This window comes from Mirounga angustirostris, unplaced genomic scaffold (genome assembly GCF_029215605.1).
Source record: "Mirounga angustirostris isolate CCGP_5_RB_7025 unplaced genomic scaffold, mMirAng1.0.hap1 SCAF_15, whole genome shotgun sequence".
NCBI lineage: Eukaryota > Metazoa > Chordata > Mammalia > Carnivora > Phocidae > Mirounga > Mirounga angustirostris.
Window position 1 is genome coordinate 51,101,735 of NW_026991723.1, and position 27,314 is coordinate 51,129,048.

At 36.4% G+C, this 27,314-nt stretch overlaps 1 protein-coding gene across 5 annotated transcripts in view; it reads right to left on the reverse strand.

Annotated features, from left to right (window-relative positions):
• Positions 1-1,769: 1,769 nt before the first annotated feature.
• PLAA (phospholipase A2 activating protein) overlaps positions 1,770-27,314 on the reverse strand; it is a 39,733-nt gene continuing 14,188 nt past the window's right edge. For 2 of the 5 annotated variants that reach the window (XM_045882496.3, XM_045882498.3), the window contains 12 exons: positions 26,108-26,208; positions 25,896-26,016; positions 23,570-23,737; positions 22,976-23,111; positions 20,454-20,623; positions 16,850-17,007; positions 15,940-16,159; positions 13,759-13,830; positions 10,540-10,608; positions 6,766-6,867; positions 5,211-5,375; positions 1,770-3,944 (listed from right to left, as the gene is read on the reverse strand). In XM_045882496.3, the coding sequence (XP_045738452.1) occupies positions 3,379-3,944; positions 5,211-5,375; positions 6,766-6,867; positions 10,540-10,608; positions 13,759-13,830; positions 15,940-16,159; positions 16,850-17,007; positions 20,454-20,623; positions 22,976-23,111; positions 23,570-23,737; positions 25,896-26,016; positions 26,108-26,208 (2,048 nt within the window). In that variant the 3' untranslated portion in view covers positions 1,770-3,378. The remainder of the gene's footprint in view (positions 3,945-5,210; positions 5,376-6,765; positions 6,868-10,539; positions 10,609-13,758; positions 13,831-15,939; positions 16,160-16,849; positions 17,008-20,453; positions 20,624-22,975; positions 23,112-23,569; positions 23,738-25,895; positions 26,017-26,107; positions 26,209-27,314) is intronic. The other 3 variants (XM_064580014.1, XM_064580015.1, XM_064580016.1) reach the window with 3 other exon arrangements.

Here is a 27,314-nt window from a genome sequence, read left to right on the forward strand (position 1 = left end):
AAGTGAAAAAAATCTTCAAAATTTTATTTATAATCACAACTACACTGTGTACTATAGACTGAAATGCGTCACCCCCAAAATTCAGTATGTTGAAATGTAATCCCCAATGTGATGGGGCCTTTGGGAGATAATCCAGTCAGAAGGGTGGAATCCTCATAAATGGGGAGACCCCAGAGAGCTTCCTCCTTCTGCCATGTAAGAACCCTCATCAAACAAATATGCCAGCACCTTCATGTTGGATTTCCTGGCCTCCAGAATGGTGAGAAATAAATGTTTTTAAGCCACCCAATCTATGGTATTTTTGTTGTAGCAGCCCAAATAAACTAACTCCCTGTGTATAATTTTCTATAGAAAAATATACTAGAAATTAATTATAAACTATTTTTTTAAATTACTTAAAAAAATTGAATAGCATTTCCTAATCTCAAGTAATTTAAATCTCAAGACCTTTAGGAAGTATGATACATCACAAATGATCACGTCTATACATTTTATCATTTCTTAACACAATGACTGATAGCTGCTAAGGAAGCTATGTCCCAGTCTTATCCCCAGAATTTGTGAAGAATCTGTTTTTAGCTATGCTTCTTCCATGATTTAAAAGGAACATGAGGTAGGTAAAAATATCACTGAATTGCTATTTAGTCATAAACTGCAAGTCCCAGGGGCTAGGGGTAGCAGGATTAGAGCAGGGTAGTGGGGAGATCACAACAGAAGCATGCTCATTTAAAAAATGTGATGCCAGATGGAGGCTAATAGTTCTGAAATCAAGGCAATGATAACATGTCTTTTGCAAGCAAATGTGTTTCAAACGCAATATGGACATTAACTCTAAGACTTTTACCACTGGAAGTGACTCGACAGCATGTATCAAGCCTAAAGAATGTGCATTAATTTGGCCCACCAATTCCATGTATAAAATGTAGCCTGAGGAACTAGTAAGACACTTAGGATATTTGTCTGAGCACTGATGATAGCTGAAAATCGAAAACAGTATCAGATAATAGGAAATGGATAGATCCATATAATGTACTATATTTATTAAGGTGGAGGTATGCATATTAATATAATGGCAAGCTTAAAAACCAGGTTATTGTGCAATGTGTATCCCACAGTCTTTTAAGACAAAAACAACACATTTACACACCTACTAATATGCCACAAGACGTTAAGAATGGTTCTCTCTGGGTAGTGGGATTACAGGCAATTTTTATTTGATGTGTGTGTTTTATTCAATGAATGTATGTTTTCATATTCACAAAAAAATATTAAGGGAACCATGGAAAAAAGTTTAACTGAAAAAGACTTTAAAATATCACAAAACCATCATATAACACTTATTTTTCAAGTGGGATTATCTTTTTTCTTTAGATAAATTGTATTTTGTATTTTTTCTTCAATAAACATGAAATACTGATATTCTAAAAGTTGTTGTAAAGACTTGTACACTATACGAAGCAAACAGTGTTTACAATTTGCCACCCCTTACATTTTGAAGAGTGAACTCACGTTCTTAATGTCCTCCCATCATTCAAAGTTTCTACCTAGTATTTCAAAATATTGTAGATAAATTGTTTGTACTTACAACTGCATGCTAGACTGGACATGTTAACAAGAAAGCAGTGTATTGTAATGGAACCAGGCTGACCTGGGTTAAACTCTTAACTTTGCCATTTAAAACTTTGACTTAACCATCTAAATCCCAATTCAACAAAGAGTAAAGCAAAGGTTCCTAATGGAGCCAGACAACAGAATTTTTAAAGTCTGAGTACACATCAGAAAGTTGCAATTTCATACTCAGCAAAATACACATTCCCCCTATTTATATTTTACCCATTCTTTTTTGATATTCCAAATTTTTCCTTGAATCCAGATGATCAAAAATCCTTCCTCCCTTATTGGGGGAAGAACTGTTCTTTGCAATTTGTCATTAAGCCAGTAAATTGATGGTTCTGTATACCATAAATGTTGAGAATGCTGCTATCTTAGGCAAAGTCCTCTTTGTGAAAAGATCTTTCCCACTTTTAAAAATAGGAATAGTTCTGCTTCTCTTAAGAAACTCAAGTTCTTGTAAACACATTAAATTACGTAATTAAAGTGCTGGTTCCTCCTTTGTGTTAATTGCTAGGATGTTCAGAGACAAATTTGTGATGCCTCTCTAGAAAGTATAGTATGGGGGCGCCTGGGTGGCTCAGTTGGTTAAGCAACTGCCTTCGGCTCAGGTCATGATCCTGGAGTCACGGGATCAAGTCCCACATCGGGCTCCCTGCTCAGCAGGGAGTCTGCTTCTCCCTCTGATCCTCCCCCTCTCATGCTCACTGTCTCCCATTCTCTCTCTCAGATAAATAAATAAAATCTTCAAAAGAAAAAAAAAAAGTTTAGAAAGTATAGTATGGTATGCACTTTTCTTTTTTTCTCCTATCATGATTCCTCCCATTATACTTACTTCTGAAAATAGAGACACCATCACTCTTCATCTAAGGGGTTTTGGAAATTAAATATCAAAGTGGTTAGCATAGTGCCTGGATCATGTTAGAAGCTCAAAAATACTACTTTTACATGAAAGGCTCTGGACTTGCCAATAACATTGTTATTGCTTGCACAGTTGCTTGATAAAATTCACCACATTTCAAATTCCCTTTGAGACAATGGAAATGACCAAAAATAAACTAATATCAAAACTAGAATGAATAATGAAGTTACCTCAAATAGGGAGAGACAAAAGAAAATGGATCATAAGCCTGGAGTTAATTTGGGGTCTCATCTGTCTGAACTGGTAACAACCTAATGCAGCTTAGTAAGTTGCTTTTCCTTCATCTAAAAATAAGCCATCAAACATAATTTCTATTTACAAGTAACTTAAATGAAGAAATTATATCTTTTTGATATATGGAATAATTTATAACAAACTTAATTTTTGAAAATTCTAAAGTACTTATGCTAAAATAAGACCTTGAAATGTATCAGTGCTGTTGAAAGAATCAGCAATGAAAATGAGTAGAGCAGAAGTTAAATAAAAGACAACCACTGACAAGTAACAGTTTAGGGTATTAAGTAGTAGAAGCAGATTCTATAAATAAACATTCTTATCTTATGTGGCAAAGGTATGAACATTATGCCACTGTAGCATCTGTGTTGTTGATTTTAGCTTATTCTTGTTCCTGAACTCCTGAAAACTTACCCACATCACACAGGAAAATCTCACAGTTCATCAGTGCAAAAATTTTATTTCTTCTTTACCTCCTCTTACCCCCCACTTTACAAGATCTGAAATTTTACTTAATCCACAGCCTTTTTTTTTTAACCATCTGTAATCAGTCATGTAAAACGTGAGAAAAAAACACTAATCAATTTAAAATCTCAGCCCCGTTCCCATTGTTACAGTAAATTTAGGATAAGTCTACAGCATTCACTTACTTTAGCTGGTTCTGATACTGAGGCATACTTTTTTATTTGAGAATCAACACCTAAAGACTTGGCTAACTGTACAGCATTTAAATCATCACTGATAAGTGTCCCAAGAGCCACAAGGAGTCTAAAAGTGGCTTCTAGGTCTTGTACAACTTCCAAGACTGTGCTAATTACTGATAAGCATTGAGCTTTCCCTTCAATGTTATGGTCTTTATGAAAACAAACAGAATAGTTCAGGGTCAGTGTAGCCAGAGCAATGTGAATGTTCTTATTGCTCCCTGATTTCAGTTCTATTGCATGAGACATTAGTGATTCCCTCTGGGACATCATGAGCTTTTGTCCTGCCTGGCCAACAAAACAATTACAAAAAGTCCTCAGAGCAAGCAGCTGGTTTGCTGGCTTTCCTTTAGGGTTCAGAAGACTGATAAGATGACTGCTGAACTGAGCCCCTTCCTTTTCATTGCAGAAGTTCTCATTCACACTGGGATGTTTAATTGATAACCGAAGAATGTCAAGTGCAGGAAAAACAATATCTATTAAAAAGAAAAATTCATTAATGTTTATAAAAACCCAGAAAATTCCTATGACTATTACTCAGTTTTAAGAATCTTATTTCATTAACACACGACCATTTCAGAAAATGTTAAAAACCATTTGCCTGCTTTACAAAATATGTATCTTTCTAAAACTTTTGTTAATTAATTTTTCATATTTATAGAGACTGGATTTATTTTTACAGGATCATGTACGCTTTAAAGATAATTTAAATGGGTTATTATCTAGCTTGATACATACTGAGTATTCAATAAATCCTAGTGGAATGAATGGGATGGGGACCTTGCTTTTAAAAATCCTGTAAGACCAGAGAGTTCCTATAAGACCAGAGAGTTGAAGAGGAAAAGCTTCTTTTTTTTAAAGTATTCCTTTTTTTTTTGAGAGCGCACGCACATACGTGTGACTGGGAGTCGGGTAAGGGAAGGAAGGAGAAAATCTTAAGCACACTCTACGCCTAGTGCAGAGGCCAGTTCAGGGCTAGATCTCACAACTCTGAGATCATGACCTGAGCCAAAATCAAGAGTCAGGTGCTTAACTGATTGAGCCACCCAGGTGCCCCAAGAGGGAAAGCTTTTTTAATAGAATTCCAGTTGACAAATGCTAATAGGATGCTTACAGGTTGGTGGAGGGCTTTACATTCAAAGGATTGGGCAGACACCATCTGAATGAACCCACTCTATAATCTTAGCATCACTAAAAGTAAAGAATCCAGAAATTATGTGCCCTGTGATATAAAGGTAGTATGCAGCATTGTTTATAAAGCGTATTCATCTAAAAAAAAAATCTAATTATGTTTAGCAGGAACTATAGAGATAGTGGAACACATTAAGTGATCTGCCAAATTCACAATATGGGATATTAAGCAGGACAAATGATTTTTCTTCTCTAATCAATAGCATGAAAAAGTAATAAGGGAGAGGACACTTTTGGAATTTAAAAGGAATTAAGTGAGTTAAAAAAATAATTATACCAAATGGTTGTAGCCTGGGGTTAATAGGTCACAAAACGTTCTTGGGTGGTTTGCAGGGGATCCACAAATGCTATAAAATGGCATATGAAATGGTATATGTATGAGGATCATTACATTCCCTTCAGATTCTCATAAGGCATGTGACCAAATCAAGACTATGAATTACAATTACCCAGGGTAACTTTTACTCAATCTAGAAACACCAGTAATACTGACAGAAATGAAAAGATATGCTTACTGCTTTCTAATTACATTTTAAAGACTGTTTCCATACCTTCAGGCCAGTTAATAGCTTTCCACAAAATCTGAAGTTGCTGGGCTGTGGGTTTTTCTGAAGAACTATTACATATGAGAGACAGTATCTTTTCAAGAAGTATCAAGTCATCCTCAGTTAACTTTTTCTCTTCAGGTGCAGTTCCATTAAGTTCCTTCAGTTTACCTAGAACCCAAACTCAAACTTTCAAAATTCTCTAACTGTAATTAGCCAAATATGATATAAAAATGTCAAAATTTTCAATAAGAGTATTCCACCATACACCATGGGGAAGGTAAGACTTTTCATGGCAATTATCAAAGACCATAAATTAAGAATAAGGCCTGTGAATGTTTTTAGTTGAGCACAGTAGAGAAAAAGAAAGGCTACTGTGATGATTTTTATTTTACCTGTTATTTTCTAAGATCTTATGAAACTTTCTGCTTCAAGTAAGTTTTAAAGTAGATCATACTTGTAATCATTTTGGTTTTCAAAGCAATATCATGTCATTATACGCAAGTATAGGTCAATCTTCTATTTTCTCAAAGAAAAAATTTATAACAACTTTTAGCCAACTTATGTCAACTTATATGACTGTTAATGAATTAACCGAAGAGTTAAATGTCTATTTATAATATTTAATTTATTGATTTATTTCCATATGCACATTTGACATCACATTACTTTAAAAACATATTTAATGGAAATACTGCCTTTTGTTACCATATTCACGAAACATGAATGTTTCATGTTTTCATGAAACAATTTTTTGTTAAAGATTTACTTATTTTAGAGACAGAGTAAGAGACCGGGGGTTGGGGGAGAGAGAGAATCTCAAGCAGACTCCCTGCTAAGTGTGGAGCCCGACATGAGGCTCTATCTCATAACCCTGAGATCATGGCCTAAGCCAAAACCAAGAGTCAGAAGGTTAACCGACTGAGCCACCTAGGCGCCCCTTACCAATGATTTTTATAAATATGGCATAAAGGTTAATTCTGACAACCCCCCCCGTTTTATATTGAGGTGTATATGTTATCATATCTCAATTCTCATGAAGTAGTAGTGGCAAACAGAGCTAGGATTCTCTGTCCAAAAAACACCTATCATTTTGTTTTCAGAGAAAAAAGTTAACAGAAAAAGCATTCAAAGTCAACTGAGCAGTTTCATTTTTAATGGACAATTTGAACAGCCTTTTATTATTATTTCTAAGGGCCACTAATTTTTTTAAGAGAAAACTTTTATTGTTTAAATGCTTTACTCATTCGTTTTCATTATTTTTTTTCCTGAAAACATTAAGATCTTAGGGGATTTCTATTTTTCCCTTTTAGGTTTTTTTTTTTTCATTAAAATCATCATAAAGCATTTACCTTATATTTGTATAAGGCTTCTTGAAAGTATTAAGCGTCCATTATCAGACTGTGTATTTGTAGTCGACGCAGTTGTGTAATCCCACAACAGAAGTCTCTATCATGTAAGCACCCAGTTCCTAGCTCATGTGAGGAGGAGAAACAGTCTTGAGTGCACTGCAAAGAGTCTATGGATATGTGAGAAAACTGTATAATTAAAATGCACTTACCTAATATTTGTGTAGGGTTTGCCTGGTCAAAAGTAACAGCCTCTTTTTTAGGGAAATAAATATTCACTGTCTTAGATGCAGCTGATCGGTAGGCACTATTCCCTATTTACAGAACAGAAGATGATGAAAATCATAAGGAGTAGACAAAACTGAGATTTTTCTAATTGTATGACTTTGTTTTAACAATTATTTAGATATGTAACTACAATAAATTTTAGTTTTTGGACTGGGAGCTTAAATGTAAAACAAAAGCCTTTCCATTTCATATTCTCTACATCTCTCATACTTCTAAGATTCAACCTAATTTACAAAGTTTTAAAAGATCAGAGAGTACATAACAATTATGAAACCTTCCATTCCCATCTTAAGGCATATTGTCTCTTTCTTCTCATGTCTTTTACTGCTTATTCCAAATGATATAGTAGGCATTGTCATTTTCTCCATCATTTAGTTTATTTTTATAAGTTTTATTCAAATTCCAGTTAGTTAACATAAAGTATAATATTAGTTTCAGGTGTACAATACAGTGATTCATCACTTCCATACATCACCTGGTGCTCATCACAATACATTCCTTAATCCCCGTCACCTGTTTAACCCATCCGCTCACCCACCTCGCCTCTGGTAACCATCAGTTTGTTCTCTATGGTTAAGAGTGTTTCTTGGTTTGACTCTCTCTCTTTTTCCCCTTTGCTCATTTGTTTCTTAAATTCCACATTATGAGTGAAATCATAAGGAACACGTGGTGTGTATACAAACACACACACACACTGGAATATTAGTCAGCCATAAAAAAGAATGAAATCTTGCCATTTGCAATGATGTGGATGGAATGAGACAATGTATTATGCTAAGTGAAGTAAGTCAGTCAGAGAAAGACTAAGGCCATATGATCTCCATCATTTCAATAAATCCCCCCAAGATGTAGGTTCCTGAAGGGAAAGGGTCCTAGTCTTTTATACATTTTTATTTCCTAAGTCCCTATTATAGTAACCAAAATGCAGTGTGTCAAAAAAAAACTGGCACAGGATGAAAATTTAGCACAATACATAGTGACTAAAGTCAATTAAAGTATAATTTAAACCTAATTTGTATTTTACCTGCATTCCAAATCTTAATTTAGCATTGGTGGTTCAGTGGTAGAATTCTCGCCTGCCAAATCTTAATTTATTTTTGTTCCAATGCAAAAATTAAGGTATTTCGCAAAAATACATATAAAACGTTTTGATTTTCTGAATATATCAGAAACAGGAATAAGGTAGGTAAAGATTAAGTTATGAGATAAATACACAAAATTAATTTTAATTGCTTATAAAGCATAAATATTTATTGATATGATCAAAGATGAGCTAAAAGACATTGCCTAAAGTCCTGGTCATTACAGTCTAGTTGTGGTAAGGAGAATGCAAATCAAATACCATCCAAACAATTAAGTAAAACAAGAAAGAAAAATATAGGGTGCAATGCGAGCTTATCATAGAGTAGGTGATCCAGCAAAGGGCATATGTGAACATCCAGGAAATTTCATTTAATAAATACTATATTACAAAATTAAATAAAAAAAGAAAATGGAGGAAAAAGCCAAACAATAATTTGTGATCTAAATAACAAAGCAAAGGGGCGCCTGGGTGGCTCAGTTGGTTAAGCGACTGCCTTCGGCTCAGGTCATGATCCTGGAGTCCCGGGATCGAGTCCCGCATCGGGCTCCCTGCTCGGCAGGGAGTCTGCTTCTCCCTCTGACCTTCCTCCCTCTCATGCTCTCTGTCTCTCATTCTCTCTCTCTCAAATAAATAAATAAAATCTTTAAAAATAAATAAATAAATAAAAATAACAAAGCAAAGGGCTCAAGTATTCTAAAACAGAACAGCATCTACCAAACTCCTGAGGTAGAAAATAGCATGGGACGCTCAAGAAACTGACACTGGCCGGTATGGCTGGGCAGAAAAAAGGCAGAGAGGAAGGTGATACAAGCCAAGAAAAAATATTCAATGGGAAACCATTAAAGGATTTTAATCAGGGGAGGAGTATAAACAAAGTTCTACTGTAAAATGATCGCTGGCTGCAGTATGGACCATGGAGAGACCAATTTGGAGGATATTACTTCATTTGTCTAAGTAAGAGATGACAATAAGTTTGACTAAGGTATATAAGGCCCAGTATACACACCAAACTGTTAAAAACTATAACTTCTAAAAAATGACAGGAAGCACAGTTAACTTTAGACCCTTTTCTAATACAACAGGTACAGCTAACAATTACTAAGTATTTATTCTGTATAAAGTGCTTTATATACATTTTGTAATTTTAAGCTCTTAACTCCATGAGGTAGACATTACTTCAACTTTACAAATGAGAAAAGTAGAGGCACAGAAACAGAATAACTGGCTCAAGGCAAAACACGTAAAAAGTAGTGGAACAGAGATTTGAATCTAAGCATTCTCACTCCAGAGTCCTCAATCTTAATCATTGTGTTATACTTCAATACCACCAGTCAATGTTACTTTTGCAGTGAAAAAATAGCTTACAAAAATCATCACATACCAAGTTAGTTCTTAAGTAGAGTGCTGATTCGTTAAGTATATATTTTATTATGGTCAAGAACATATATGTCCCACATATATTAGTCTCTTGTAGAAAATAACAAGTCGGGGAAAACATATGGCAAGAGGTGAACCACAAATTTAGTTCTGCATTTTATTAATAGTCAATACAGAGGGAAGCATGTCTGCCTATATTCAACACTGATGAACAAGTAAGATGTGTCAGAGTCTAGGCAAGATACTAAGAATAAAAAAGAAAAATTAATTGGTCAGGAGAAGGCCAGATAGCATAGGCCTAAATCACAAAAGCAATTTTTTTTCTGGGTCCTCTTAAACAGAACATGTAGCATAGTAAATAACATTCTCTCTTTTTTAAGGTTTTTATTTTGACAGAGAGAGAGAGAGAACGTAAGCAGGGGGGAGTGGCAGAGGCACAAAGAGAAGCAGGCTCCCCGCTGAGCAAGGAGCCCGATGCAGGACTCAATCCCAGGACCCCAGGATCATGACATGAGCCAAAGGCAGACGCTTAACCAACTGAGCCACCCAAGCGTCCCTGAATAACATTCTCAATACATTAAGAATGAACAAAGGAGAGATGCAAAAAAACTCAGTTTTCATAAGGGTAGTGAGTAAACCAGAGCTATGACAGAATAGCAGTTTTCAATCCTGGCTACACATTAGAATCACATTGGAAGATTACGAAAACTACACTTGCCAAGGCCTCAAACCAGAGCAGTAATAGACTCAGTGGGCTTCTCTGGAGATGAGGTTTTTTTAAGTTTCCTACATGAGTCCCATATGCAGTATGAAAAATTCTGAGAACATTCTAAAAGCCAGGTCAAGGGGTACCTGGGTGGCTCAGTCATTAAGCGTCTACCTTCAGCTCTGGTCATGATCCCAGGGCGCTGGGATCAAGTCCTGCATCAGGCTCCCTGCTCGGCGGGGGGCCTGCTTCTCCCTCTCCCACTCCCCCTGCTTGTGTTCCCTCTCTTGCTGTGTCTCTCTCTGTCAAATAAATAAATAATATCTTTAAAAAAAATAAAAATAAAAGCCAGGTCAAGAAGTTTGGTCTTAATCTACTACATGAAAAGTTCTCTAGCAAGAAAAAGATACCAGTTTTCTCAATCTTTCATTAAATAAAAGTTTCAATGAATTTTAAAAATGTAAAAAAAGAAGAAGAAGAAGAAGAAGAAAAAGAAGAAGAAAAAGAAATGAAAAGTGGAAAAGTGTGTACCTGTAAATGGATCAACTCCAGCCATGGTAGTTCCCATACTGGCAGACCCTGGCACATAACGACCACCACCTAAAATGTAATAACACATCTAGTAAGCAAAGGTAACTGCAAGTTAAAGTTCAAAATGCTCCTCTCTACATAGAATAACTTATTTTCATTATGAGTCACACTTCAGCATGGCATATTTATATACATAATAAATGGGCTATAAATTCATTTAGAATAGTACCTGGCATATAGTTGGTGATAAATGTTAGTCTTAAAAGTAATTCTCAGATTACAAAATAAACATTAGATGCCTTATACATTATAATTACAGATGCTAATGAATTGAAAAAGCATTAGTGAATTGGAGAGAAGAAATTAAAAGATTCCCATAATGAAATGTAAACACAGGGTGCCTAGCTGGCACAGTTGGTAGAGCATTAGATTCTTGATCTTAGGGTTGTAAGTTCAAGTCCCACAATGGGTACAGAGAGTACATAAAAAGAAAACGTTAAAAAATTAAAAACAATCAAAAAAAATAAATGTGAACACTATTCTACTGAAATAGAGAGGATCAGCTAATACATAAGCAAAAAAGAGACTAGGTAAGATTTAGGGATGCTAATGATAATAGCTCTGTCTCACATTTGAGATCCTACTTGTGGATGTCTCATTGAAAATGGAAAGAAAGGAACATGAAAAACCAGTGTAGAGAAAGAATCAGCAGGATTTGGAGATGTTCAGAGTCCTGATCAGCCTTTGTGGGAAGAAGAAAGATGAGCTACTTTTCCAGCCCCTCTGAATTTAATATCTAGGCATTGGTATAACCGGTGTAACACATACAGAAAAAGCAAACTATACAAAAGAAAAAAAACCCCAAACTGTAGATATAAATAAATTAAAATAACGAAGAACACAGAATAAGAGGCTTTGTTGAGTTTTTACTAATATGCTAGGTAGCATGCTAAGCATCTTTTTAAAAAAGATTTATTATTTGTATGAGAGAGAAAGGGAGAGAGAGAGAGTGTGTGTGTGCGCGTGTGTGTGCGTGCACGCAAGCGTGCCGGGGGAAGGGGCAAAGGAGAGGGAGAGAGAAACCCAAGCAGACTCTGCTGGGGGCAGAGCCCAAGGTTGGGCTCAATCTCATGACCCTGAGGTCATGACCTGAGCTGAAACCAAGAGCCGGCTGTTTAACTGACTGCACCACCCAGGTGCCCTGCATGCTAAGCATCTTATATTATATACTCATTGAAGTATCAATTAGATACCATTATTATTACTATTTTAGAAGAAGGCTGGATAACTTGCCCAAGGCATTAATTATAAAGGCAAAGTACATCCTACACTTTTCTAAATGTGGTTCTCAACCACGTGAGAGTCACCTGTTCAATATGCAGATTCCTAGGCCCACCCATAACAGCCTAGTGGTTCTCCAAATTGGCTTCTCTTTAGAAACTTATAGGGAGCTTTTAAAGTTACCTAACGGCAAAACAAACAACAAAGAACATTTAATCAGAATCCATGGGTGAGAGATCAGGGCATGAGTAATTTTTACCTCCTCACCGACCTAGTGTATCAGAATTATCTCTGTGGGAAGGACCTTATGAATTAAACAAGCATCCCAGATGATTCTAATTAACATTAGAAGTTTGAGAAGCACATAAATAAGGAAAAAGAAAGAGAATTAAGATTGACCTTAAGCTGTAAGGTGAACGGGAAAAACTCTTTGCCCCAGTGCTACTGGTAAAATTGGGGGAATATATACTAAAATATATTGAGGGCTCACATTAGTCCAGGCATTTTGCTAAACTTCACATGTACTATACCATTTAATTTTCATAACATCTCAATATGTAGGTGCGGTTATCTATTTTTTATAATAGTGTGGTTGTTATCCTAGTATGCTATCTTGCATATCTCCATAATCACTGAATCTTCGGAGTTACTGACATTGTGCAACAGTGAGACAGACGGCCCCAGGAGTTCTCTTGATTTTGATGGTATGCTTGAAGCTTCCTTCTGTTCCAAGAAAAAGCTGCTAATGAGATCTGTGAACTACGCTGTTCTAAGTTTCAGGGCATCACTATGTCTGAATAAGCCATCACCTCTTATCTACTCTTCAGATCCTTACTACCTTATTAAATTGCATTATGTCATCAAGGGTTTCCTTAATAGCCATTGTGCCATCACAACATTTAGCTGGATCTTGATAGATGGTGATTGTAGCATACTGGTTACCAATGCACGGGGTACAGCTATGGGGCATCTGGGCCACCAATTCATTCACAGGAGAGAAGAAGCTCACTGAGAGCAATTCACAACTTCATGATAGTGACTGAAGGTTGTGTGTTGATCCAATCTATGGTTTAGACAGGAATCTATGTTGGCAAGGCCAGTGGATACCATTAAGTGCCAAGAATCTTTTCCCAAACTGGGTATATTGTCCGGGAACTCTGGCTGATGATCCAACAAAAGCATCATAAAATACATCAAAGGCTACTCTGAAAACAGAGACTTCTTCAGCTGCATTAAAGTCCAAGCTTGGCAATTTTTTCCCAGTAGTGTTGATGCTGAGGCATGCATACCTTGGTAAATAAAGTCATTGTGAAGAGATACACCAACACTTCCAGGGCTTCACGAAGGCCATTAATAACATAGATTAGAAGACTAATCCTGGGTGGACTGTGTCCTTCCATGCTAAGGCAAAATATGCTTAAACAGACTTCTTGACTGCACCGCTTCATCCAATATCAACGACTCACATGGCTCCTTTGCTTGTGATCAGTAGAATCTCGCCAGTAATAGCACTCATGCTGTGTCTTGGTTGGTGGGTTCCCCTATTATCTAATTTCACAGATAAAAAAATTAGGCTCAGACAGGTTAAGCAACTTGCCAACTTCTCATAGCAAGTAAGTGGTAGAGCCAGATTTTGAACCAAGGTCTATCTGACTCTAAAAACTATGCCCTTAATGACTCTTGCTCTCCTTGCAGGAAGGACCACTGGAGAAAACGATGAGTTCTAATAATATGCTATTTAAAAGTCATGAGAAAAACTACAAAATACTCCAGGAAAAAGCAAAAATTAGAAGTTAAAGAAAAGGAGATCCATCAAAATTGGAATATAGATAAGGGAATTATTAATTATTAGATGATGTCTCCAAAATGTAAAGCCATATAATGCAAAATGCTACACATTAAGTGAAGAAAGCTGTATTTATCAAAACTGCATCCCACCTGTAAAAGGATCTGCTGCAGGCAGTGTATTAGAAGATCCTGATGAAGACCCCGGAACATACCGACCACCACCTATGCATGCAAACAAAGAAAAAGCTGAAGTATGCCAAAATTTTGAATTTCATAAACAGCACAATGCTTACATTAGGAGACTCTAAGCTTGGAGAAAAAAATAGAAGAGCAAAGCTGTCACATGACAGTATAACAGAAATTAGTCAACATCTTATAGTACGAAAGACTACTAAGAAACTAAAATTTCAGTGATTCTCTAGGTTTCATTTTCTCAACTTTAGCACTTTATTAGGTGTTAGCCACTGCCTTTAAATATTAAAATAACTAAAAATTCAAATATAAAAGGAGATATTACAGGTGGTCTCTGACCTAAATAATATACACATGTAATCAGTTCCTGCTGCTATACAAATTCACTAGAATTCCTGCTGTTGCTATCAGAACCACAGGCATCAAATGTTAATCTTTTAGAGAACCCCTGAGTTCATTAACTCATGTGTCAAATAGTGCGTGCAGTGCTGGGGATCCAGCAGGGAACAAGATTGCTTGTATCCACTGAAGCTTACAACCTACTGGAGAAGAGAATTTTTCAAAGGCGATGAGTGCCACAAAGGAAAGAGATTTCCATTTATACTTTTACAAATGTGTGGTGTGTGTGAGTGTGTGTGAGTATATGTTTTGTTAGTACCTCTAGGGAAATAATCAGAGGTGTCTACAATAAGACATATGTAAAAAGTACACACAAAAGGATGCTTATAAAGTTAGAGATTCAGAAGAGCAAAAAAAAAGCCAGAGCTAAGATTTCCAGATGGAGCCAGCTGCTCTAACATCTGTCTTCTGCTCCACAAAACAGCTGACACAATACTATGATCATGTGTTCACTCTTCTGTACTGTCTGAAATTCTATCAACAGAATACCCAGATAATAAATCCATTTTTTTTTTCTGTCAAGTGCAACTATTGGGAGGGGTTACATCATTTATACTCAGTAGTGAGTCAGTCTGATAATTCTGTTTAAGTCAACATGCAGGTGACATTAGCTTTACTAGGTGAATGAGCAATGGAATTTTGAAATAGAGAAAGAAGAGATAATTTAGTTAGGAGCATGAAGTATCTGTGAGGGAGGAAGACGGGAAGGGATATGGAATCCTTGTAAAACAAGGAAGAGCACTAGCACATGAAAATGCTGTGAGAAATGACAACAGGAAAATATTAACAATAAGGTGCTAATTTCAGAATTTTATTTAGAGCTGGCCCTGTACCTGAGAAAAAAGGAAGCATTTTATTTCCTCCTGTACCATGGCCTCAGTTCCCAGGACCCAAAACTCAGGCTAGTACAACTAGTATTATAATCCATTTCCTAGGAAAAAGGACTCAGACTAATACTACTAGGATTATAATCTATGGACTGGTCTGAGAACCTAATACCATTTATAACATTTTTTTTTTTTTTGCCCTTCCCTGCCTCTCCTCAAATCCCCATTTAGAACATTTTAGACACTATATGTTATAAACAATTGACTTAAAAATGTGGAATACAAAGCACATGTAAACTCAAACTACCCATAGTTCAATCCTAGATTTGATGCCCAACTAACCAATTTAGCCTCATGTGAAAAGAATCTGTTTACTAAAATTCACCAAAACACATATTTTTAAAAAGGAGTAACTATATAAAGGAACTTCTGAGTTTCTTTTCATTTCATATGACTAAATTAAATTTTCGTGATTTAGTTTACAGTGTGGCTGTATTTTTGAAAGGGAAAAGGGGCACCTGGGTGGTTTAGTCAGTTAAGCATCCAACTCTTGATTTCAGCTCAGGTCATGCTCTCATGGGTTGTGAGACAGAGCCCCACATCAGGCTCAGCATGGAGTCTGCTTGAGATTCTTTGTCTTCCTCTTTCTTTGCCCCTCACCCCCCCCGCATGTGCACAGTCTCTCTCTCTAAAATAAATGATAAATAAAATCTTGAAAAGGAACAACATATAATTGTTCTATAAATACAGAATTACTATATGAATTTAAAGTAAAAACCTGCTATAGATCTTAGATCTTGGTTTTTATTTAAACAGCTAATCATAATGGATGTTTAAACACATCAAAAGCAAAAAAAAAAAAAAAAAAAAACAACCAACATTGTTGAAAGTACAGAAGACTTTCCTAACTTACCTGTAAAAGGATCTGAAAAACTGGTATTCCCAAGTCCTAACATTTGACCTTTTGTGTTATCAATAATAAATTTAGCCACCTGATCCAAAAACATGGGATTCAAATCATTCTTTTGTAAGAAGTTGTATGCAGTTAACCAGGGATCATCACTGACGTTATATGGCAATTTATATGATGGTCCACCTTCATTGACATCAATTGAGAAAACATAATCAAATTCCTTCAATAGGAATACAAAAAGGAGACAAATGATTACTAACTTATCTGTTCATATTAATGACATATATATCACAGATGTTATATGTCCTTTTTAAAATAATTATTATAACACTTAAACTTTCTCCAAAATGCAATGTTAAAATCTTCCACTTGGAATATGATGATTGATAGCAACCACCTACATGTGCTGCAAGATCAGCGTTTCACTAGGGGTGGAGGCAGGGGATGTATTACAACTACACAATTAAGGCCAAAGGAGGGTTTCTAATTGGTTGATCTCAAGGCCAAAAGTATTAGCTGTTACCATGCCCCACTCAGCAAAACATGCTGGCATTATAAGCACTGCTCTGTAGGGGCCCTCATATCTTGTCAAGTTAAATATAGTGAGGCACAAAGCATTAGGTGAAAGGTGGCACAGAAGCTCCTAATCCAAAATGGTTGGGAACAGTTTATGTATGGTAAGTACCCAAAGACAAACAGTGGCTAATCTATTAAATGCAGCTCCCCTACATGGAAAGAACTTTTTTACAAATCAATTTCCAGGCAGGGAAAAGAGGAAATCCTCTCCATAGAAACGAATTTTTAAATGTCAAACACCAAAGAAAATTTTATTAGCATGGGGAAAAGGGAAAAGAAAACCTTTGTCTAATGCTTTAAGATAATGGTAATTAGAAAGTAGAAGTTGACATACTTTCCCTTCATATAAGACTTTTCCAGATGTTTGCTGATTAGCACCAGATGAGCCAACAACATCACCAATTTTTATCCACCTCCCTTCACTAACACTCCACTGATAGGCTTCGACTTTCTCCCCATCTCTGATTAGGCGAGTCTGTCCTTCTCTAGTACCTTAAAATAGAACATTTAAGAATCAAAGGTAGAATAGCAGAGTAAAATTCAAAGCCATTTAGATTAAAAAAATTTAACTTTAAAATTTATACATAAAACAGAATATGTATTTGGTTAAATGAAAATTTTATTAAAAGATTTTACAATGTTACTCCACTGCAAAGTGGCCCAAAAGAAAATAATGGTTAAAAGGAACCTATATAAACAAAGAAAGGTTAAAAAAGTATGTTTCTACTAGAAAGAGGCCAGCTCACTAAAAATAAAACAAGTTTTATTACTGAGTATCTTCTGACAACATTTTCACTTTAGTAAATGACCCTCCATTCTTCTAGCTTTTCAGGCCACAAAGTACAGAAGAGTCTGATTCCTCTTCCCCTGAACTCCATGGTCAATCCTTCAGCAAATTCTATCTGTTCTATCTTTAAAAAAGATCTAGAAAACTATCTCTTCTCGCCATCTCCATTGCTACCCAATGGTACAAGCCACCATCATTTCTCAGTTGGATGGCCTCCTACTCTTGCCCTGGAACTCCCTAAAGTCTATATTCAACACAGCAACCATAAAAACTCTTTCAAAAGTTGAAAGCGCTCCTGCCACTCCTCTGCTGGAGGCCCTTCAACAGCTTCCCATCTCTCTTGGTTAAGGCCTAAGTCCTTGGAATGAGGTACAAGGCCTAATATATCATCCTCTCTGACTTTACCTTCCATTATGCCTCCCCTCAACCCACCTCCCCACTTCAGCCATGGAGTCTTTACACTGGCCCTTAATTCTGCCCATGTTGGCAAGATTTGCTTCTTTGCCTCCTTAAGGACTTGAATGTCACATTCTCAGCAAAGCCTTCAGTGGCAGAGATAGCTAGCTGTCTTCCAGAGATTCACACTCCTATTCCATAGGGTAGAGCTGTAGCTGTAGCAAGGTATAGTTCCTAGATGCCACACGCTGAGAAGTGGTCAGTGGAATCTGACTGGGTGTGATATGAGCCAGTTCTAGGCCTAGTCCATCATCCTCTATCCTCCCCTTTTATTCTGTCTGATGGCTGAATGTCTCTACACAAGAGGACCTTGGAAGCTACATGCTAAAGATAGTGGTTTCCATCAGCCTGGGTCCCTGAGTGGCCACAAGGAACAAAACTGCTCTACAAACATGCTCAGCCTACCTTGCCATCAACTGAGCTTTGAATGTTCAACAAATAAACTTCTCTTGTATTAAGTGACTGAGATTTTAGAATTTATCTGTTACAGCAACTAATGCTATCCTAAGTATTATATATTTCCTGACCATTGTATTTAAAATTACAAAACACCCCAACTCCTGCTTTGTTTCCCATGGTACTTATCATTATCTGACATACTTATATCAATACTTATTTGCTTTTTAATTATCTGTCTCCTGTAGAACATAAATTTATAAGAGAGATTTTTGTTCCTTTTGTTATTTGCTGCGTTCCCCAGAGCTTAGAACAATGCCTGGAACACACTGGGTACTTATTTACTCTGTGTGTGTGTGTGTGTGTGTGTGTGTAATGACAAAGAGACTACATTTTGTAAAGAATTGTAAAAATATGGGGCGCCTGGGTGGCTCAGTCGTTAAGCATCTGCGTTCAACTCAGGTCATGATCCTGGGGTCCTGGGATCGAGCCCCGTATCAGGCTCCCTACTTGGCGGGAAGCCTGCTTCTCCCTCTCCCACTCCCCCTGCTTGTGTTCCTGCTCTTGCTCTCTCTGTCAAATAAATAAATAAAATCTTAAAAAAAAAAAAAGAATTGTAAGAATATTAAAAACATGACAGCATAATGCATCAGTTCTCCAACTTTTGATTTCAAGATCTCTTTACAGTCCTAAAAGTTATTCAAAAGCCCAAAGAACTTCTATTAATGTGGGTTATATTAATTGACTTACTGGATTTGAAATTAAAAATAAAAAGTAAAATATGTTCACTTAATGGAAAACAATAATAATTACATATTGAATAATTAATATTTTAATGAAAAATAACAGTTTTAGAAATTTACTGAGAAGACTGGCTTTGTTTTATGTATTTATAAATCTCTTTACTGTCTCTCTTAATAGAAGACAGCTGGATTATCATACCTGCCTCTGCACTCAATCTGTTGTAATCTGTTGTTTTGTTTGAAGTATATAAAGAAAATCCAACCTCAAGCATATAATTGAAAGAGAAATGACTAGTTTAATAGCCTTTCCAGAAAAATATGAATATTCTACAAATAGTAGGTCTTTAAAGGTTATACTTTAGAATCTGAAACCATATCAATTTTTTATGCTATTAAACACTGAAATCCATTGGTCTGTCTTACAAACTCCTGATAGCAGACACAAATTTTCCAAAATTTCAATTTTCACTTGAGAGTTTTGAATTTTATCTTTAGCAATAAATACTGTCAGTATTTTCCCTAAAGCGACATGGTCACTTTGTTCTTTTTAAAAAAAAACAGTCTGCCCCAAACCCAAGCTTGGATTACCATAGTTAGTTGTTCTTTGAAATAAATATGGCATTCCATGAAAAAGTTCAGCCTGCAACTCAAAGGAATGCACAAGTACTTACTCTCGAAACACCATGGTACTTTGGAATACTTTATCTGTACTTTACATTTTGTCAACTAGAATATTAACAAAGACATGCACTAAAGGGTCGAGATGCAGTAAAATTACTTTTTAATGCTTTATCAAGGACATTCTTATGGGCAAATGACTTTTTATTTCAACTGCACCTACATGCCAGTGAAGAGTACAAGAACTACAAGAACAGTCTGGTGTCACCACCTTGATTTCTATACTGAGGAGCCAGCAGTTTTGGGGTATTTTTTTAAATCCACCATTGTTTTGGGGCCATAAGTGTAAATGTTAACACAGTAGAAAAGTCAAATTAACAGCTTAGTGTTATAAAATTAGTTTGACTTTATGGACATCCTGAAAGAGTCTCAGAATTCTCAGGGGTCCATGGACGAAGTTCTGAGAACCAGTGATATAATGGATCAGGCATGTATCTAGATTTCATTCGAAATAACCACTGTCCTCTGATTTAAACTCAAATGATCCCCAACTCGTTAGGCAGACATTGCCTTATTTGAACTCATTTTTATTTTTAGTCTATACAACCTCTCTCAGAGAATCCAATCAACCAAAAGGTATTAAATGAGTGACTTTTTAGTACCTATATATGAGCTAAGTATTAGGAGATTTATTTAAAACAAAAACAAGATTCCTGTTTATGAGGAGTTTAGCTCAGTCTTTAAAACTGTGAGACAGAGGCAAGAACATGGTTTCTCACAGTGGTTAAGTATAACAGTAAAAATTCTAAAAAAATCCCTATATGGCAATGAGAATAACACTTAATGACTAGCAAAACAACCTCTTTTTTCTTATTCTAATTATTCCAAAAGGCAAACATGGTAGCATTTTTTACTACTACATATACTGAAATATTTACCAGGTTCATTCAGATGTTCCCTCCCAGGAAGTTGCTCAGCATTAATGTCTCCTAAATCACCAGTTTTGGAATCAATGGTTGCCTGAGAGAGTTCTTTTTCAAAAGCCTTGATTTCTTCAGCACTTGCTGTCCGATCCTCTGATTCTGTAAACACTCTAATAATACCATCACTATAAGGAAAAAACAAATTGATTTGAAGTCACTGCCATAGTGCATGAACATTATCACATCTGAATGATCCAAAGCAAAAATAATCTGTATTTGTGAATATGAGAAACATTACTATGTATTTATGGCTGAGTAGAGCCCTATGCTGACTTCACACACTATCCTCTGCTGCTTTCTAAAGCCATGTTTAGGGTAGAAAAAGGATAATTTAAGGGAAAAGTCACTGACAAAGGACAGAGAAATAGATATTTGACACAATTTTGAATTCCAAGTTAAGTATTTACCATCATAAAAATCTAGAGACATAACATATACCTCAAGTCAATATTACATAGGTACGTGAGTATGAAGAAGGGCAGTGGGTTGGTTTACTTTACAAAGGATTCAAACACCCAACATAAAGCTTAGAAAATAGCAAATGCTCATTATCTGTCCATTCAGGAAACAGAGTCTGTCTTTACTCTGATTAACTAGCGATGTAATCCCAATCAAGAAAAAACCAGCCTCGCCTTGGACTAGATGGCAACCCCAACCTCTAGTTTTGGGTAGGAGAAGCAAGTTAGTCACTTTCAAATGCACTAATCCTGCCCAATTCTTCTTTTTTTTTTTTTTAAAGATTTTATTTATTTATTTGAGACAGAGAGAATGAGAGAGAGAGAGAGCACATGAGAGGGGGGAGGGTCAGAGGGAGAAGCAAACTCCCTGATGAGCAGGGAGCCCGATGCGGGACTCGATCCCGGGACTCCAGGATCATGACCTGAGCCGAAGGCAGTCGCTTAACCAACTGAGCCACCTAGGCGCCCAATCCTGCCCAATTCTACAGAGAACTTGGTTTCTTACTTAACCTTCCACTAACAGGAACTTCACCTTTTCCGTTTGTTTATTTTTCTTCAACTTTAAATATGCTTGGGAGGAAAATAATGAAACCAACAAATCTGCACTTGACCCAGCCAAAAAGTAAATCACCTCCTTTATTAGGCCCTCCATCTCTTATAGCTGCTGCTTTCTTTTTTTCTCCATCTTCCATGCCAGATCCACTGGCATGACTGTGGCATATCCCCAACTTGAACCTCAGAAGTCTAAAACTGAGGTCCTCACCTTCTATACCAAACCAGTTCTCCCACTTCCCCAATTTTATTAATGCAATCACCAAAAGGGAGAAGCTTTACGCTTTTCTTTTATCCTTCTTCTGATCATCCTTCCTCTGCAATATCTCATATTTTGGCCTCTTATCTATTAGCACTGTGGGGATAACATTTCATAATGGCACATCCCTACTACTGAACTGCTTTCTAAATTGTTTTCCTTGGGAAGCCTGGGTGGCTCAGATGTTTAAGCATCTGCCTTCGGCTCAGGTCATGATCCTGGGGTTTTGGGATTGAGCCCCAAGTTGGGCTCCCTGATCAGCGGGGAGTCGCTTCTCCCTCTGCCTCCTCCCCCTCCTCGTGCTCTGTCTCTCTCAAATGAATAAATCTTTGACAAAAAAATAACAATAAGCACTTATTATTTAAAAAATAAATAAATTGCTTTCCTGCCCACTGTCACCACTAGTTAAATCCAACTTATGTATGTAATTAATTTGCAGGTTATGCTTTAATTATGTCACTACTTCAAAAGCCAGGACCTTTACCTCAAGCACAGAATCTAAAAAATGCCGGCATTCAAGGCTTTCCATAGTTATGCTCTGCTTTACTGCCTTATCACCTTATCAGCACTCCCCACTATTCCCCAGCATGAGTCCTCCACCGTTTTCCTTCATTTCCCACATGTATCACTCTCGTGCCCATGCCACACCTTTATTTATACCATTTGTTTTGATAAATTATCATTTCCCTTCTTACTCATTATCTTTCAATATGCAATTCAAATTTCTTTTTCTTTAAAAGTTTTCCCACACTAATCTCTACCTTCTCAAATTTCTTTTGCATTCAATGTTTGACTGCACAACCTGCAGTACAATACCAGTGTAAAATATCATGTATCATTAATGTAAAAGTTGTCATGCCTAGTACTGTTTTTTCAGTCCAGAAATAGACATACGGTCTCCCAATTCACCTGAAGTTCTCTTATGGCCTATCTCTGTGCGCTAGAGAGGCTATCAAAGGCCTAGACATTTGATTTTTTTTTTTTAAGATTTTATTTATTTATTCATGAAAGACAGAGAGAGAGAGAGAGAGACAGAGAGAGAGAAGCAGAGGGAGAAGCAGGCCTCCCACAGAACAGGGAGCCTGATGCGGGGCTCAATCCCATGATTCTGAGATCATGACCTGAGCCGAAGGCAGACGCTTAATGACTGAGCCACCCAGGCGCCCCCTAGACATTTGATATTTATTGACTGACTAGAATATAAATACCTCGCACCAACCACAATGTCACCATTGTCTAGAACACAGCAGCACCATACAGACTGAGCTGGAAGTCGGATTGTTTGAGCACATTCCCCATGTTTCCAGATTCTCAGAGATCTGTCTTCTGCCGTTGTTACAAAATCTAAAATTAATGAATATAGGAAAAACTAGTTTGAATAAATAAAATTAAATACATGTATTACATATCACCCTCCCAGGTAGGCATAAGAATTTTTTTTAACCCCAAACTATTTTAAAATTAGTTTTACATTTTATGTATTTGTCTCATATCATATACAACTTCAAAAATCTTTTTCTATATTTCACACTTTACATACCATACACTTTGCACCAATAAATTATAAAACATCTTTCCTCAAATACCCAAAAACTTTTTGACATAACCATCAAATGTGAGTTAATATAAAGATGATCACACAATTTTCTCCTTTACGAGAAGATCCTTAATGAGATAAAACTACTGAATTATTCAAATCACAGTTAGTAAACTGATAATTAGCGCTTCTACCCCCAACACAAGAATGGAATGGAACAATGCTTGATATAAAATGTAAAATTTTTAATACATGCTAATCTTACCTTTACAATTTGGAAAGACAGATATGCTATAAATATAATTGGTATGTCCATAATATACTTCAAGACACTCGCCAGTGATTTGCCACCTTCTAATACTAGCATCATTTGCACAGGAAAGAAATTCTGTTTCACTCAAAATTGCTAAACCTCTTACACAGTCTTCGTGCCCTGTATGAAATAAGAATAATATAAACCAGTAAGATGGATAACTTCATTGATGGATCTATGCATTTAACTAACATTATAAAACATATCAGTGAGTAGTAATAACTGATTTTCGAAGTAGAGAAAATTTTTTTCTGTAGAAAAGTCTGATAACCAAAATTTGTATTTTAGGTTTGGCAACATTTTTTATTACCAGCCTTCAGAAGTTATTTTACATTTATCTTATCTTCTCCAAATTATTTCCTAAAGCTTTTCGGAAATAAGATTCTGATCCCAACAATTCTTCCTTTTTACCTGACAATTCATTTTCAACTTTTCATCCACAGTAACAAGAGTAATTCATAACATACAAGACATTCAAACATGACAAAGAGGAACAGCCCCTAAATTTCTCAAAACATAATACTGAAATAAGGCACTAATAAAAATTAAGAAAAAATTATTAAAAATATTTCAATTATTTAAGAATTTGAAATAAAAACCATTATAGAAAAGTAAACTTTATTAAAGTATAGAAAGAATAGGTTAAGAGAGATTAATTTATCTGAAACCACACACCTAGTGGAAAAATTAAAACAAGAATTCAAGTTTCCTGCCTTATAATCCCACTTCTTTTGATCCAACAAATCATAACTTCTCCCGATTCAACCAAAACACAAATATAAAACCAAACATCACTGCTTTATCAGCAGAAACATTTCATAATATATACAAATATAAGCATTAAAATGATACCATAAAAACTGACCATTTTTTTCATAAGCAAGATTTTATGGCATAAACTTCATTATTCTTAATTACATAACTAAAAAATACATATATTCCATTCATAAAAAATTTTAAAATGTTTTTATTTATTTTTTAAAGATTTTATTTATTTATTTGACAGAGAGAGACACAGCGAGAGAGGGAACACAAGCAAGGAGAGTGGGAGAGGGAGAAGTAGGCTTCCCACGGAGCAGGCAGCCCGATGCGGGGCTCGATCCCAGGACCCCAGGATCATGACCTGAGCTGAAGGCAGACGCTTAATGACTGAGCCACCCAGGCGCCCCTAAAATGCTTTTAAAAACTTCATAGGACTCAATTTCTTTCAATATAAATTGACGCAGTGCAGAAGATATTACTTTATTTTTTTTTTAAAGATTTTATTTATTTATTTGAGAGAGAGAATGAGAGAGAGAGAGCACAAGAAGGGGGAGCGGGAGAGGGAGAAGCAGACTTCCCGCTGAGCAGGGAGCCCAGTGCAGGACTCGATCCCGGGACTCCAGAATCATGACCTGAGCTGAAGGCAGTCGCTTAACCAACTGAGCCACCCAGGCGCCCATACTTTTTTTTTTTTTTTTTTTTAAGGACAGAACATTTTCTGAAGCTGATGACCTAGTAAAGGAGATCAGGAATCAAAAAAATTTTCCATGTTCAGTATTTGCTGCTTTAGATTAGCTGCTGAAGATTAATAACAATTTGATAACATATATGTATGGAAGCAGGAACACAGTGATGCTTAGTTATAATTTGTCCATCTATAGATAGTTTTATCTGCACAAAGGGACTTCTTGAAGTATTATCCAGACTAGTGATCAACTTTGAAGGATAAAATAAATAAAAGAGAGGAAAAACAACTCAAAAAAATTCACACCAAAAATTTAAGTGCTCCACAAATAAATCAGCAATACCAGTATCAGTCAGCAGGTGCCTCAGTGTAGGAGTTATTTAATAGGTGAGGTTCAAAAAGACTACCCATCTAAAATCCCAACATAAGCCTGAAATTTGTTATTACTAAATAATGTACTTCAGTATTCCCAGAAGAACTAATGATGTCTTCCTCTATATATGAAATTAACAGCAGTGACCCCTCAATAAGGCTTATGCTTGAAAGTTTCACGCTGAACTTGTTAAACCAAAAACAAATTGCATACCATATTATAAGCTCATCAAGTAGCCACTGATTAGTCCACATCTAGTTGTTTATGAGAGGTTTCATTATATCTTTTAAAAGATTTTAAATATTAGTTGTCAGAACTAAGTTACATTACCCAAATTAAATGGTTCAAATACACTGATGTTTTTCAAATACCATTTTCAAGCTTCTAAGCTTTTGAGAAAACACCATTGGAGTGAATATGAAGTGATGAGACTAAAATGTTGTCTACTCTGATCTTACCTGAAAAGGTCCTCTCACACCTCCCAGCTTTCCACAGTTTAATAGTCTTGTCTGCTGATCCAGTTAACATTAAGCCCTGCTCAGGTAAGATCTTTACTGCCCATACTGCAGCTGTATGACCCTGTGAGTGAAATGGGAATTAACCCAAGTTGCCACAGAAATCATCACATTTAATTACTATGTAGGACATTCACACAGAACTACTACAGTACCTGTAAGGTCATCATGCACTTGTCATTCAGCCAGACTTTTGCAGTGGTGTCCCAGGAGCCACTAAGTAATGTCCCAAATTTTCCAGATGAAAGACTACAAACTAAAGGGGGAAAAGGCATTAGTTAATACAATGTCATATAGAAAAATGTTCAACCTTGCTAGTTATTAGAGCATTGCAATTTTATTTTTTAATATTTTAAAAAGATTTATTTATTTATTTGAGAAAGAGAGAGAGAGAGAGAGAATCTCAAGCAGACTCCACACTGAGCATGGAGCCCGATGCAGGGCTCAATCTCACGACCCTGAAACCACGACCTGAGCCTAAACCAAGAGTCAGTCGCTTAACCGACGCTGCCACCCAGGCACCCCCAAAGCACTGCAATTTTAAAAACACTTTTTGAACTGAGAGTAATGTGGTCAGTTAAGGCTTAACTCAATGGAGATGAAGGAGAGTGCAGTGATCAAGAGCAGACTCTGGGCCAGAATGTCTGGACGCAAGTCCTAGCTGTGCTATTTACGGACAGTCTGACCAAGGGATAACCTCCGATTCCTCATCTGCAAAATGAGAGCAGGATCAAATGGGTTGCACAATGCCTTCTGGTTACAAAAAACTACATAGCGGGCGCCTGGGTGGCTCAGTTGGTTAAGCGACTGCCTTCGGCTCAGGTCATGATCCTGGAGTCCCTGGATCGAGTCCCGCATCGGGCTCCCTGCTTGGCAGGGAGCCTGCTTCTGCCTCTGACCCTCCCCCCTCTCATGTGCTCTCTCTCTCTCATTCTCTCTGTCTCAAATAAATAAATAAAATCTTTAAAAACAAAAAACTACATAGAAAGATAATGCAAATGATTTTGAAATGCTGTTTATAAAAATATTAAATTAAAATGACAAAAAAACAAAACACTGGAGCCCAGCTAAATATTCAACAGCAATGGAAACCGGTAATTAAATGTCTTATTATCTTAATATAAAATTATACAAGCTAAAAATTAAACGTGAAAAATTATCTAAAAAAAAAACAAACAAAAAAGAGTTCTGATTAAAAACGGCAGATTGTTGGGGCGCCTGGGTTGCTCATTCGGTTGAGCATCTGTCTCTATTTCGGCTCAAGTCATGATCTCAGGGTCCTGGGATTAAGCCCTATGTCAAGCTCCACACTCAGTGGGGAGTCTGCTGGAGATTCTCTGCCTCTGCCCCTCCCCCCAGTCA